Here is a 15,219-nt window from a genome sequence, read left to right as displayed (position 1 = left end):
AAGTCAGTAAGAGTAAAGTTTTTTGCACTTTCACCAAAATCAACTGTACTAAGGAGAGACTGGATCTGTTTGATGTGGCCCTGATGTCCTTAAAATTACCTTGTATGCTAAAGCTAATGAGGGTCAGAACTGTTAAAAATAAGATGATATTTAGTTAATATATTTTGAAAGTTCTCTCTCCCCAGTGGATATAAGAGGCTGTGAGTTATTCACAATTCTCCATCACAGTAGCCTTTCAAATGTTTCACAGTGAGTTGTGTGTAGATATTGGGGTTTTCATGTAGTCTCAGCTGGAGTCACTACCTCTGATAAAATTTCTTAAGTGACTGGAAAGCATTTTCAAGAAATAGGGACTGATTCAGTCACTCACAATGGCAGAAAAAAACCCTTTCTCACACACCTAGAATTCACATGTCACTGCAAACTCAACTTTTGTGGTCTTTCATATGAATTCATGCTATATTGCAGTGCTGTTTTAAAGAGGTTCTGTGTCAAAGTACAAATATATATGCCAGTGATTAGTCAGGACTGAACTACTCAGAACTACATTGCACTGCAGTTTTGTAATCACATAGGCATGGCTTTGTTCTGGAAGCAACTTAGTAATGTAGCTTTTCAAATGTTCTCTTCTAGCTTGCCAGTGCAATGGCCACAGCACCTGCATCAACAGCAATGTGTGTGACCAGTGTAAGAACCTCACCACAGGAAAGCAGTGCGAGACCTGCATGCCAGGATACTATGGGGACCCCACCAACGGGGGCCAGTGCACAGGTGAGTCCTACATGCCAGGGTACTATGGGGACCCCACCAACGGGGGCCAGTGCACAGGTGAGTCCTGCATGCCAGGGTACTATGGGGACCCCACCAACGGGGGCCAGTGCACAGGTGAGTCCTACATGCCAGGGTACTATGGGGACCCCACCAACGGGGGCCAGTGCACAGGTGAGTCCTACATGCCAGGGTACTATGGGGACCCCACCAACGGGGGGCAGTGCACAGGTGAGTCCTGCATGCCAGGGTTCTATGGGGACCCCACCAATGGGGGGCAGTGCACAGGTGAGTCCTGCATGCCAGGGGACTGTGGGAACCCCACCAATGGGGGGCAGTGCACAGGTGAGTCCTACATGCCAGGGTACTATGGGGACCCCACCAACGGGGGGCAGTGCACAGGTGAGTCCTGCATGCCAGGGTTCTATGGGGACCCCACCAACGGGGGGCAGTGCACAGGTGAGTCCTGCATGCCAGGGGACTGTGGGAACCCCACCAATGGGGGGCAGTGCACAGGTGAGTCCTGCATGCCAGGGGACTATGGGGACCCCACCAACGGGGGGCAGTGCACGGATGAGTCCCTCATGCCAGGGTTCTATGGGGACCCCACCAATGGTGGGCAGTGCACAGGTGAGTCCTGCTGCTGGGAGCAAACTAAAATTCTCAAACTGCTGCACTGGAGGTTCTCCTTGAAGGGAAAAAGAGAACAAAACCCAGTATTCCAGATGGTTTTGTATATTGGCTTAGGGCTGCTTTTTCACTTGCATGGGTGGTTTTAAAGTTATCAGAAGCTCCTTCCCTTAGAACTAAATGGCAAAAGTAGGAATATATTCAATATGAAAACTCATTAAAGGAGTTGACTTTGTACCAAGGAGGCTGCTAGAAAGTTTTGCCCCGTGACTTTTTCTTCTCCATTACTGATGTTTGTTTAACAGGACCTTTGCTTCTCAAGGCATATTTATTCATTTGAAGGGTCTGTTTGTTCCTCAGCACTCAGTAGGCAATGCATAAAGCTTCCCATCTGGTAAATTCAAGCACAATATGTAAAAATTGTGTTCGAGGGGATGGAAAGATTAATGTCTACCCCTATTGACAATTGAACGTTTTGCTGGTGCTTTATGAAGCTTTAAATAATTCTTAATAGTTTCTTTTTTCCTGAAGTTGACAAAACATTCTTTTGCTGTCTGTATCACCTTTACGGCAAAATGATGTATTCATAGAGCTTTTATTCTTCAGGGAAACATCGACTATCAACCAAATAAGCATTCCATCACCTTTAGTGAAATATGCATGGTGCAATAATGGCTAAAATCAATTTATAAGACCAGTAAAATTATAAACTTTACAACTTGTTTTTTCAAACCTAGTCTGTAAGAGTGCCTGGTTTTTATTGGTAGGCATCATTTTAACAGGAGCTATTTTGAATAAAGAGTGCTTTAAAAATTGAAAATGATAATTATTTTGAGGTTTTATCTGTGTTGGTATATTGTATTCTGTAGCATAGAGCCCATAATGAATATGTTTACATCTTTAGGATATTTTGAAAAATGTAGTCACTTTGAACTGTTGATTTTCTTCAGTATCGTGATCATTGTCATAGAGGTGCCCAAATTGTGAGCCAGGGATTTCTGCAGCAAAAACTTCCATTGATTCATAGATAAATCAATGTTACTGGGATTTAAGAGGATTTTGGAACCATAGCTGGGATTAGGCACTGTGCAAATAGAAAGAAAGAAAGTGGTGGTTCCCTTTTTTTCTCCTTTGGTCTGGAAATGCTTTTGGTAACATTAAAAATTCAGCATGCCTGCAAATTAAAATAGAAGCTTATGGAAAAAAATATGAGTGGAAGAAAGTGCAATCCAGTCAGAAGCTGAGCTTAGGTTTGACTGAAATAAAGAGAAAATAAGACAGGAAATTATATGAAATAGGCAATTAAAGGACAAAAAAAAGAAGAACTAAAAAATACCCAAGGCAGCCATCCTCATTGTTCCTTCTCATGTCTCTTTGCTGCTTCCAGCTGAGTTTCTCACTGGACATTACCAACTTCTCTTTTCTGCTAAGACTCAGCCTTCTGTCTGAGGGCTGCCTGAGCACGTGGTGCATTTTCTCTTCAGTGTACTTGAGTAATTTCTTTGAGGATCCAGATTGAAAACGTTTTAAAGGAATGACAAGATAATGAGGATAACTCCTAAAGTACATGTGTAATACTGTAATACTCTTCATGTATCAAGTTGCCATAGTTACCAGGGCATAACTTGGTTATGAACTGGAGAGCAGTCGAAGCAGGCAAAGAGGTTGTGCTTGATCTCTAGAGCTGACAGGTAAAGTGGTGTACACTGGGAGAAAAACTAAGAGTCATTTTCCTAAAATTCTCATGACATAAAATATTTCTTCCCGATGTCCTGACAAAAGTACTCATGTATTCAGTACACATATTATGATTTCTGCTGTCATGATATATGGATGTATATATAGGTCAGTCTGTCTATCTCTCTGTCTGTCTATCTATCTATCTATCTATCTATCTATCTATCTATCTATCTATCTATCATCTGTCTGTCTATCTATATATCTATCTGTCTGTCTGTCTATCTGTCTGTCTGTCTAAGGTAAAATCTGACCTTTAGTTTAGTTGGACTGTCAGTGATACAGACTGAACCATTTGCAAGAAAACCTTTCTTTATAGTCTGGATTAGCCTTTGTTGGTCCTTAGATCCCTGATGGTCTTGAAAGGAAGGAGAAGGAATGCATAGGAAGCCTTGCAGTACTTGGAACACTTTTTTGTTTTGTTTTCTTAGCTATGCCAATAATTTCTTAATATTTTCTGTTTATACTTCTAGGAGGTAATTAAAAATCTCTGACAGAAGCTGACTGCTCATCCCTGAATGATCAGTTCTGTTCTGATCTTTGTCCAGGGATGGAAACTTCTGTACAAATATAACTTCTTTTTTTTCTACTTTTGTAATAATGATGTCTTTACAACTGTCATCAGAAAATTAATACATTCATAGTGGTATGGCATAGTGTTATGCTATTGAATTACTATGGAATGAGTAACAGTTGTTGTAGGAGAAAGATATAATTCAGGTTTCAAAAGGTGTTGAATAGTTGTGATTAAAGAATGGATAAAAAAATTGATTTTTCTGGATTTTCACTCATTATAATTGCTGAAATTTCAATAGCTTTGAAACAGATTTAAGGATTTGCTTTGCATCCTGATATGATGCAGGCTTAATAAATGTGACAAACTTCAAAGAAGGAAAAAAGAAAAGATGGAGGCATAGTAACAGGCTTCAGATGAAGGAAGAGGAGGTGAAAAGAGGGAATGATGATAAAATGCCTTTCCCCCACCCATGTTTTGATTGAGGAAGAAGTGATGGGCTTAGGCTGCAGCAGGACAGATTAAGGTGGAATACCAGGAAAGCTTTCTGCTGGTTAAACTGTAAAACAGATTGCCTAAAGATGTTACAAAATCTGCATTATCACACTATATTATTCAAATTTTCAAACATCTCTAGCTTTGGAAATGGGCAGTGTTGTAGCTGATTCCTCATGTTCCTCTCCAGTCTGGGACTCAGGTCGAGAGAGCAGAGTGTTACTGAGTGAGGATAAAGTGTTCTGTTTATGTAAGGAAATGATCTCTGTGTAGCCAAAAGGCTATGGATATTTACCATACTACAAGCCCTTAATATCACCAAGATGTTACCAGGTTAATAAGTTGCATACTACTTATTTTTAAACCTGTAGCATGTTTGTTATTGTGGAGTCAAAAAGCTTTGCATCTAATTTAGGTTTACTCTGTAACAGGTGCTACAGTTTATTTTTGTGTCAGAAGTGTGATGTGTTGGTTGCTGATGGGCAATATTTGACAATTATCATATTTTTTATAAATAGTTATTGTTCTTTTTCATCTTAAAATAACCTTGCATAGTATCAATTACTCGTTTAAATTCTGTCACTTGAACTCTCTTTTCAATACAGAGAATGAGAGTCAGAATTTGTATTCTTGGTGTAAGAATGAACCTTATGTTCTGTAGTCTTGCAGTAAAAATGTATGTGCTCCTTCAGTTCTTTATGACATTTCATTGTGCAAATATATCGTTTGAATTATTTTATGTTTGATTCATGCTGCATTCTATACAAAAAATCAGTAATAAATTGCAGAAGTATTTTATTTTATGTTAAAGGAAGTTCTGTGGCTGTAATTTATTACAGTTATCTGTTCTTATACTAAGTAAAAATGGTTTCAGGTAGTCTGTGGTTTCAAATAGGTAACCATAATAAAAATGAAAATAATTTCTTACCTTAAATTATAAAATGGTTTTAGTTATATGAAAAGACTTGCATTCCTTTTTGGAAATAGATGATAGTGCACAAATTCGTAAGTGCAGGCCCCGTGCACATGCTTAAGATTTGTAATCTGAACCCCTCTATGGCAAAGAAAAGTGTGAAGTGATAGTACCATGTAAAGTTACAGGATCCTTTTTGGGAGTTATCTCAATGTGCAACAAAATAAGAGGGAGGGCAGAGGCCTCCAACCCTCTGGTGCACAGAATGAGACACTGACCCTCTGTTGAGCTGTGATTTAGTGGGAGATGCACAGCTCTGTCTGTTCTGAGCAGGAGAAGCTGTTGAGGTGTGGGGCACCTGCTAAGTCTTTTGGTTTGAGGTATTGAAGACTTTGAAGACAGATATTCCAAATCACTTCGATTATTTTTGTTTCTAAATTTTACTCAAGTGCCATTTGATTTACAATTTTGAAGGTATGAATATCAAAATTCAGTAACAGAAAATTCATCACTAAATATTAATGGACTTCAGAAAAAAACAGCTTTGGCTGTAGATGGGAACAAGTCCTGGCTTGCTGTCTTAGTGGGTTCTCTCAGTGTTTTGTTTTCTTCAAGGTCATGTTCTGTTATGTACTGCATGTCTGAGAAATATGCTATTTTTTAATAGAAATTCTATAGAATTTCTAATAGAAAAAATAGAAATATATGTCTACTTCAGACTGCAGCATAAAGTACAAGAATAAAACAGTTATGGGAAGATTGCTTGGAACAATTTTGTGTCATCTCAACAACGTTTCTTAGCATTATTTCAAACTTATTAATCATCAACTTAGTTGTCAATGTAAAAAAAAATGCTCTAGCTGCTTATCATCTTGTCATTTTCTTTATGCATGGTATTTTAAAAAAATTACTCTCAAAATTTATGAGATGCCAGGAAAAAAAATTTTACAGTAACTTATGACACACACTATGAATGTATAAGACATTATTAATAATATAACATATGCATTTTGCTGTATTGCCATTTTTTTCATAAAGTGATCACATCCCAAACAGCATTCAGCTTTCCCATAATTGTGCTGCTGTTGTTTTTGCAGGAGAAGGAAATCTGTGAGTGCCAGCACAGCAGGTTGAACTTGCACTGCTTGTTCTCTGAGTAGCCTTAGAAGGCACACTGAGGACCACCCTGTAAAAGCCTCCTACCAGAAGGCCCTTGGGGTGGAGTTTTTTGGGCAAATCTGCAGCATTTCTATTGCCTTTATAGAGCTGTTGCCTTCTCTGCTATCACACACTGAACATTTCTGATACTTCCCCCCACATTTGGTTTGTAATCATTCTCTTTGAAAATTACTCTAATTTTTCACTGGAAATATTAATATTTTTTAACCAGACCTTCAAATTCATATTAAAGTTAACATGTTTCTAGTGAGCATAAACCACGTGTGCCATCAGCCAGCAGCATCCATGGCAGCCACATGAGAGGTCTGCGTGACTTTTAATCCTCCAGAATGGAGAAAGACAATAAATTTGAGCTTTTTTTCTTTTAAAGCATCAGTTTCTGTAAGAGAATGCTCTTTTACAGGGGCATTGTGTAAATTGGTACTTCTCACCTATTCATATACATGTGTGTACATGCACCTACACATACTGCTCCTTGAGTATCTTCCACATCAACTTTGACATCTATGCATTACCCATCCAACTTACATGTATCTATGGTAAGTGCCTCAAGAGATTTAAATAAAAATCTGATGGGATATATATATATACACACAGATATAGATATATTTGTGATTTTTGGGTAGCTTAAAGAGTATAAAAAACCCACTTATTAATGACTTCTTGACACCTAAGTTGTATGTGAAGTAACAGGAGAATATTCCATGGTGTTCAAACTTTGCTGCTCAGAAAATGTGATTAATTCTGCCCAGTAATTGGCAGCTGAGATGTGAGGTTTGGAGAGAAGAAGCCAAGGATGGCACAAGTCATTACTTCCAGTGTCTTCAAAAGAGAGACATAAGAAAGATGTTAAACTCATCTTGGCAGCAAATTGAAAATGGTCTCTGTGGATTTTGGGCCCTGTCTAGCTGTGAAAGATACCCGATGAGTATTGTTACTGTTTGTTTTCTCTGGCAGTGTTTCTATCATTTTAACCTGTTCAGCACCAGCAACCTTTATAGCATGTTTGTGTCATGACCCTCCATGGAGGAACTGACACTGGTTTCCTTCTTTTCTCTAAAACAAATGCTGTTTAGAGCTGCCATGGCACCATCACGAGCAGAGCTCTGTTCCTGTAGAGCACAAATGGCAATCAGTGTGGCAGATACCTGAAAAAAGAGTTCAGTCTCATTTACAAGGGGGTGTGTGTGCACTCGAGTGGGTTTTGGTGTGGGCAGCACATCTAAGGAACCCCACAATTACTTTGGAGTAATCTGTAGTCTGATTTATTAGGACACAAAAATCAATCTGAACAAGATTATTTATGGAAAAGAAAACCAATTGGAAATAAATCTTCCTTTTGATACCAGATAATTTCAGTGTGGGTGTCCTCTGTCCCAGTTTTCTTTCCAATCCAACAACTTGTTGCTGTGTTCAAGCTGAAGCAGATTCCATACTGTCCTCAACTCTTCCCTCTCCTCCAGTTTGCTTTGAGTCTGCTCTTTGTTACAGGTAGAGCTCTTTTCTGAAAAATCTAGTTTTACTCCTGCTTCAGGTTTCTCCTTCTTGTCATGTCTCTTCTCCCTCCCCCCCCCACCAGAGTTTTCGCAAAGCTTGTAATTTTTATTTTTTTCCAAGGAAGAAGGAGTTTCCTCTACCTTGGAATTTGGTTTTAGTAAGAGGTGAAGGGCTTCTTGGTACATGTGAAATATGAAGAAGAGATGTCGTAGCACAATAAACTATTGTAGAAAAGCTTCATGTTGCTTTTTGCAGGGATTATCAGAATACTTTGAATAAACCCTCTTTTTTAAAAAAACAAGTTCACTTCAATCAGGATGCATTCAAAGTGAGTCCTGTGCTACTAAATCAGAAATAGATTGCCACAGGAAAAACTTGTTTGAGGAACTTGGAAAAAGACATATTTAAAAATTACTGTTCCTGTTATTTTTTGACTTCCAAGTAAAGTGTGCTAAGCAAACTTCTCAATATGCTGTTAATTGTTGTGCATACATATAATTTTCTTTTTGCCTTTTTGTAGATTATATCTCTATTACAAAGTATAATTTCTAGCACAGTTAACTGTAGATTAAAACAAAAATAATCTCAAACTAAAATTAGGATCTTTTGTAGATACATTTGTATTCCATAAACTGCTTATCCTCAGGATAATCACAGGTGAAGGACCTGGAGTTACACTTCAATGAAAGTGTCATTGTCAAGTAATTTTATGAGAGAAAAAAGGAAGAAACTCTTAAATGGAACTCATTCTCCAGAGAGAGTTTATTCATCTGGTCAGCATGTTTAACATTTTTCATTTTTTTTCCTTCACTACAAGCAGAAGATTTGTGCAATGAGCTCAATCCAGTCTTGAAACTCCTGAGCATTAAAACTCTTTTTCTTATACTTAACAATGATTAAAATGAGTTAGTCAAATTATCTTTTTTAAAAGATTTTTTTTCTTGCCTAACAAGGTTTTCTTTCCATCCTGCACAACCCCTGTGTAGTTAGATCTGCAGTGACCAATGTTATTACCTGCAGTTTTGTTCCCTGAGCCTCATGGCCACACTGTGTTGCTTTGCATAAATGTAACTTCACTGTCTGGCAAAGTCAATTCTAATTTACTCAAGTGGAGTGAGAGCAATGTAGCTTTTTCAAAAGAAAAATAAAAAGTCAAGGCTCTTTCTGAGGCTTTACAATTGTACAGGCAATTCTGCATATTCAATAAACTTAATTTAAACTCTTTTTAGATCTACTATGCAACAAAAATGACTGAAATAGTAAAAAGAATAGGAACAACTTGTGCTCTCTTAATCTGTTTAAGTAGCAGGCATTTTGTGCTTATTCAGCATCTTATCTTGAGAACTTGGAATCAGGCATCATTTAATTGATCACCACTTATTACTCTTACAGATATTGAAGAGATACAGCAGTTTGATTTATATTATATTCCTTTATCTCTGTGCTTATTTTATCTGTTTGCAAGGATTAATGACAACTCTGTTGGCTCCTCTGATGCTGCTGATCAAATCCTCCTGCACTCTGTTGTGTAACATGGTTTTTGACAGTGATGAATGAGTTATTCTGCATTCTTATTGTTCAGGGTTTTTTTTCAGGTTTACATGTTATAAATTTATTTTATGGGGTAGGAAATATTTATAAAATGTATTTCTGATGTGCTGTCTGAGCTTTATGTTGGTACCTTCACCTTTCTGATGAAATGTGTAAATCCACTGGTTTCCAGAAGGTGTTCCTGGAGGAGGAAGGCAGGGCATGATTTAGAAATTTTCTGCTGTCCAGAAACACAAGGGGTTTTTTGCCTCTTATAAAAAAACATATTTCACCTTTTGTTGAAAGAGATGCCAAGAGTTCACCTGACTCTTGTGTCTGGCTCAGGAGACACAGACCTGCAACTGAGGACTGGCAGGTGTGAGTTGGAGGTGACATTTTCTTAAATCAGTCTCTTGGTCCTCAGATAAGCACTTGACTCCAGCCATTCTTCTCTGCCCAAATGCCATGAGAAAAGGAGGCATTTTGTTTGCACTTTCTGTGTCTCCCACTTTAGATGTGCTTTGCACTGAAATGCTCATCCCTTTCCCTAAAGGGGACTTGGAAACCCCCTTCCAGCTGTTGAGAAAATACATTTTGAGGCATTGTGAGACTTATTTCCCAACTGGTCAAATGAAGATTCTAAAAAAACACCTTGGAGTTTCTTTTTGATTGCAGTTGAGTCTGTCTTCATTTTCTGAGTTCTAAATGCAAGACATTACAATGCCCGACCATGCTGGTTATTTAAGGAGAAAAAACCACTTCGCTTGTGATTGAATGCATTAAAAATCAGTCCCATTCTGTACCTCCTAATGGCTGAGAGAGGGAAATGATTTGATGACTTCTTTACATTTTGTGGCGTTTTTGTCTGATAAATTGTGGAAGTCATTTCTTTTCTTTGGGCTTTTACTCTGAATGGCCAAATACACACAAATAGTTGCAATCACCACTTGTTGACTTCAGGTGTTTTTTTCACCTTAGATTGGAATTCTTTTTTTTTTTCCCCCACAATTTAAGCTGCTATGAAGAACTTCTGAATGGTTTTAAATTGTTTTGCTTTTCATACAGCCTTGTAATATTTTTTTTGTTATAGTTTAGGAAGTAATTTATTTGTCTTAGAGAAAGGGGGAAAAAATAGCAGCCTTTTCAAGAAAGGAGGTTTTTGGCCAGAATTTGTAAATTAGACAGTAGAGAAGTTGTTGTCTTCCTCAAGAAAAATTTAAAAAGACACAATTTAGTAACAATAATAAAAATCATAAGCCTTTTAATGTCTGAAAAAGTCTTCTTGAATGCTTCTCAGTTTGGAAATGCAAAGATGAAGGCATCCAAAGTCATCACTTTGTATTTTTGCTTTAAAAATAACTAAACATTAGACCCCACTGTTTCAGTTTGTCCTAAGTTAAAGTTTTAGTCTGTCATCTGATATTACTTCCTTTTAAGTAATTTTAATTTTATCTTATGTTTTCATGTGAAATGTTATCCCAGCTGAGAAAACTAAGAGTGATTTAAGGAATAATAATATTTTTTAACTTCTTGTAGACTTGTGAAAGAAAAATTTCTTCAAATGCTTAGATGTTTAAAGAACTTCCTATACATCTAACAGAGGCTTCAGGTTTTGACTTGGATTCTCAAACTCTGCAGCTTAACCCACTGTAAAATTTGTAGGATCTGTATTTCTCAGTAGCATGTTGTATTATATTTAGAAATTAAAGAAATAAATGGAAGGAATAAAAAGGAAACTGTTAAGCACAACATGTTAAAATTCTCTCCAAACAAAATGCTCCTAATGATGTTTTCACTGGATTTTTTTTAATTTTGTATATTCAAAAAGTGTGAAGTTTCAGTTTTTCACAGATTGACATGGAGAAAATGAAATTGGTGCTACTGAATTCCTTGAGTTGACATGGAAATGCTTTGCTTCAGCACATTCCTTGGCAGAATGCACATTATTCCTGAATCATTCCAAGAGCAAGCTATAAAAATTCTGTACTATGGTTCAGTATTGGCATGAAAGATTCAGGCACAGCAAGACTCTTGTTAATTGTTTTAGATTCTGTTCAGTTCCTAACGAGAAAAAATATCCTGTCTTTCAGTGTTAATCTTCTGTGTTGCATTTTCATTATCTACTTGTATAAAACAGAATTATGGTTTTCCAAGCTGTCTTTATGCTGTTATTTTCTGATGATTAAAGACAGCTTTGGTATTATTGTTTGAGAGGTATTTATTACAAATAAACAAAAAGAATCAGTTCACTTTGCAGGATGAATGCTTTGAACAGAAGAACTAATGAAATGCAAACACTGCAGAGCTTTTCTACCGGGGTAAAAATGGCTGAGGAACAAATACAAGGTTGCCAGAGGATTGTGTTGGTGTAACCAAACTAAATTTTGTTTGCTACAACAAACAATTACTCTGTTTGTTGTTTCCCAGATTTGTTGTTGGGATTATTAAGATAAATAGCTGGCCTTGCTTTAGATGATGTGTATGTGATATGTGTGTGTGGTTGGTGGTTGATTCCTGCATATTTTGCCTATGCAAATTCCATGTCTTAGCGAGATAAATCCTAAAAATATCTTTTCTGTTTACCTTTTGTCTCTGCCACACAGTTCCTTAGTACTGTTAATGTTAATACACTCTTCCCTTTCCTTGCTGTTAAGGTACTATAAAAATAAATTTGTTTGGAGGCTGAAGTAAGTTCAACCACAAGATAAACTAAGAGGGATGAAAATAAAATTTTAGTGATATATATGTGCAAGTTAGTCTAATAAGACTGATTTACTATGAGAGCTAATCATGTTACTATTAAATGACTGTTCCATTTCTGCATGCCCTTTCAGATAGCAACTTTTTCCTTCTTTTTTTTCTACTTTTATTTTTGTTGCTTGTTGCTTCACAGAAATTCTTTAGTTTAATTTTAATGCTGCTCAATTAGTGATATTGTAAAAGTGTTATTGGGCACATCTGTTTGCTTTTACATTGCCTGTCTCAAAGGTTCAGTGTGTGTATTTCCTCTAACAGTAATCGTTGAATGCTAAGAGTGTGTCAGGGGCTTCAAGCTAAATACACATTTCTAGAAAATTAAGTGTCTAGAGAGTTTTGCAGTATTACTAATGTAGAAAATAGTCTCTGTAGGGCCGTTTCAGATTAATAGACTAATGGAGGATATAGGTGAACATTTACAGTGAAATTGAACGTTAAGATGTTGGATCTAATACAAGTTTATATTTGGCATTTCTTACTTAGCCTCATTGCATGACGAAGAGTATATCTCCTTTTTTTTTTGATGCAACTTGTGCCTTGCTTGGTACCAAAATTAACAAAGCAGTGCACCTCAGTATTTAATACCATTGCCAGAGCTTCCTTTTAAAACTCATCAGCAGGATGTCTTAAAGTAATTATCCATGTGCAGGTACTGGTTTGGCAATCTTTCATGTAAGCAAACATATTAAAGGACCATTTGTAGCAAATTCCTTTTGAAAGAAAAATTGCTCTTTCAGCTTTGTGTTGGAGGTGAGGGCTAAGCAATAAGTATTTTTAAATTCAATTGTTTAAAATGCACATTTCATGGAAGTTCTGGTGAGTATTCTTTTGTTGTCAGCAACAGCAAGAACATTCATATGCTGAGCTAGCAACTCAGAATCAATCATACTGTGGATTTATTATTAAATAAATTCCGTGGGGTTGGGGTTTTGCAGCATGGATTTGCTCTACTGGATTTTATTGTTTTCATATAATATTTCTGTTTGCACTTAGAAATTCTGCTGCACTGTGTGTCGTACAAAAGAGTATCATGAGCTGCTATTTCCCTAAAATTAGAGTAGATATTGCCTGAGTGGTTTTTTTACTTTTCTTTTTTTTTCTTTTTTACATATTAACTGAAATTATGTCATTAGGGCTTTAAAAATTACAAACACCAAAAATAGGTTTAAATCCTATATTTTAAACACATTGTTTATTGTAAGCCATAGATTATTTATTTTAAATATTTAATTATTGATAAAAATTTTGCATGGTAATTAAAAATTTAAAATACCTGTTTAAACAAAAACATGTGCATAACAAACTCAAGCTGGGGATGAACACACACAGTAGCGTGGCAAGACTCTTGAAGTTGGGCTGAACTCTGTTTCTGTCCAAGGGTCCAGCACAGAGTACACGGAATCATGGAACGATTTAGATTGGAAGAGACCTGTAAGATGATCTATCCACGAGTTAGCCCAGCACTGAAACCTTGTTCCTGACTGGGACATCTCCCCACCTTTTACATCCCTAGAGGTGATGACTCCACCACTTCCCTGGGCAGGCTATGCCAGTGCTTGGCAACCCTCTCAGTGAAGAAATTGAGGTGTGGGACCTCAAAAAAATAGAGAAAATATAAATGGCACCTCTCGTGCTGACTTCTGCCAGCTGCCAATGATTGCTATAAAATATGCTTTTAGGAGTAATTCCAAGACTTGACATATTTCTACAAGCCAGGAAAAGATACTCCCCTAGCTATAGTTTTAACTGTTGACTTACAGTACCATCAGAAGAGAAACCATACCTGTATCCTTTTGGTGAAAGAAACCAGTTTCTGTGTGAATCTTTCAGTTGTGCGGGCTGTGAATACACACAGGTCATAATGAAGATGGGAGTCTATGGGAAGATTAATTTTTTCAGACTTTTGTGTAGTTAATGACTCCCCAGAATCCTATAAACTCCAAAGACAAAGTGTAAAACCTGATGCAGTTTAAATGGGAGGAGTCTCCTGGAGAGGAGTTCCCCTGGGATTGCTGTTTGAGGGAGCACATAGAACACTTAAAGGCCCTGGGCCTGTATGGGAGCTGATTTGGTTTAGATGTCCCTGGGGATAAAGGCTGCTGAAAAGTTTGATTTATCCATCATTTCATGGACTGGGTATACGAGTCCTGCCAGAACTGACAGAGGAAATTGTTTTCCACAAAGTCTCACATAGCTGTTGCTGTCTGTTACATCTGTTACTTTTACTGCATAATCCATTTTTATCCTTTTTATTTTATGGTTGTTGTGTTTTGTGTGTGTGGTTTGGGGTTTTTTTGTGATTCTTTTTTCCCCAAGAAAGTGAGAAAGATGCATGGTGACCAAAGGCTTTTATAGCTTTGGGCTTAAATAATTTGACTAAAAAAACCTACTCAAGTGAAGGAAGTTCCACTTTCACATTTGTGGTCTACTTCCTCTTAAGTGAGCAATAACTGTGGGAGTAACCAAATAAAGTTAGTTTGCAATAGCTTCTATATTTGTCAATATACTGACAGTTTTTTAAATATGACTTGAAATTCACCTTTCAGTTCCTGTATAACTTCCATGCTGTCTTATAATGATGCATCACCATTTAGAGCAATTAACCACAAGCAGAATAAGCTGCTAAGTATATACTCTTTTATTTTTCACTGAAAGTATGGCAAAGATTTACACAACTAAAAATTAACTTTAGTGAAGAGGCTCTTCCAGTGTGAAGTGCCTAAAGAGTCATTCCATAAATGTGGAGTGGAAACCATGACTGGATTCAGGAAAACAGCTGATTGCACAGCAGCAGCACTTCAATGAGCACTTACTGCAGACTGTAAGGGTGACAGCAAAATCACAAAATGTAGGACTCTGTGGTAACTGAAGGTACTTTTCAGAAGAGTTGTGTTATGAAAGAGAGAAAAACATCATGTATTACTGTGTGCTGCATGGAAATTTCTAGTATGTGTTTCTTGCAGCACTTTGAATGCCTAACACCTCCTCAGTGAGGATTGCCCCTTCAGCTTCAGATGTTTGATAAGCTCTGAGGGTGGAACAAAGCACTTAAGTCCTCAAACTGACATATTCTGTCAATAGTATCTTATTCTTAGTTGTGGTTCTACTCTGTCTTATCACCCTTTTCTCTATTTGGCTTAGGCTGTGGCAGAGAGGTGGGAGGGTGTAGGGGATGGGAGACACAGAAGGATTCATTGTG

The 15,219-nt window shown here is 37.2% G+C and overlaps 1 protein-coding gene across 4 annotated transcripts in view; it reads left to right on the top strand.

The window, feature by feature from the left end:
* Nucleotides 1-15,219, top strand: part of ATRNL1 (attractin like 1) — a 469,005-nt gene that overhangs the window by 122,532 nt on the left and 331,254 nt on the right. For all 4 annotated transcript variants that reach the window (XM_071563466.1, XM_071563465.1, XM_071563470.1 and 1 more), the window contains exon 19: nt 634-771. In XM_071563466.1, the coding sequence (XP_071419567.1) occupies nt 634-771 (138 nt within the window). The remainder of the gene's footprint in view (nt 1-633; nt 772-15,219) is intronic.

This window comes from Pithys albifrons, chromosome 9 (assembly GCF_047495875.1).
Source record: "Pithys albifrons albifrons isolate INPA30051 chromosome 9, PitAlb_v1, whole genome shotgun sequence".
In the NCBI taxonomy this organism is placed as follows: domain Eukaryota; kingdom Metazoa; phylum Chordata; class Aves; order Passeriformes; family Thamnophilidae; genus Pithys; species Pithys albifrons.
This window is presented reverse-complemented; position numbering and strand designations above follow the sequence as displayed.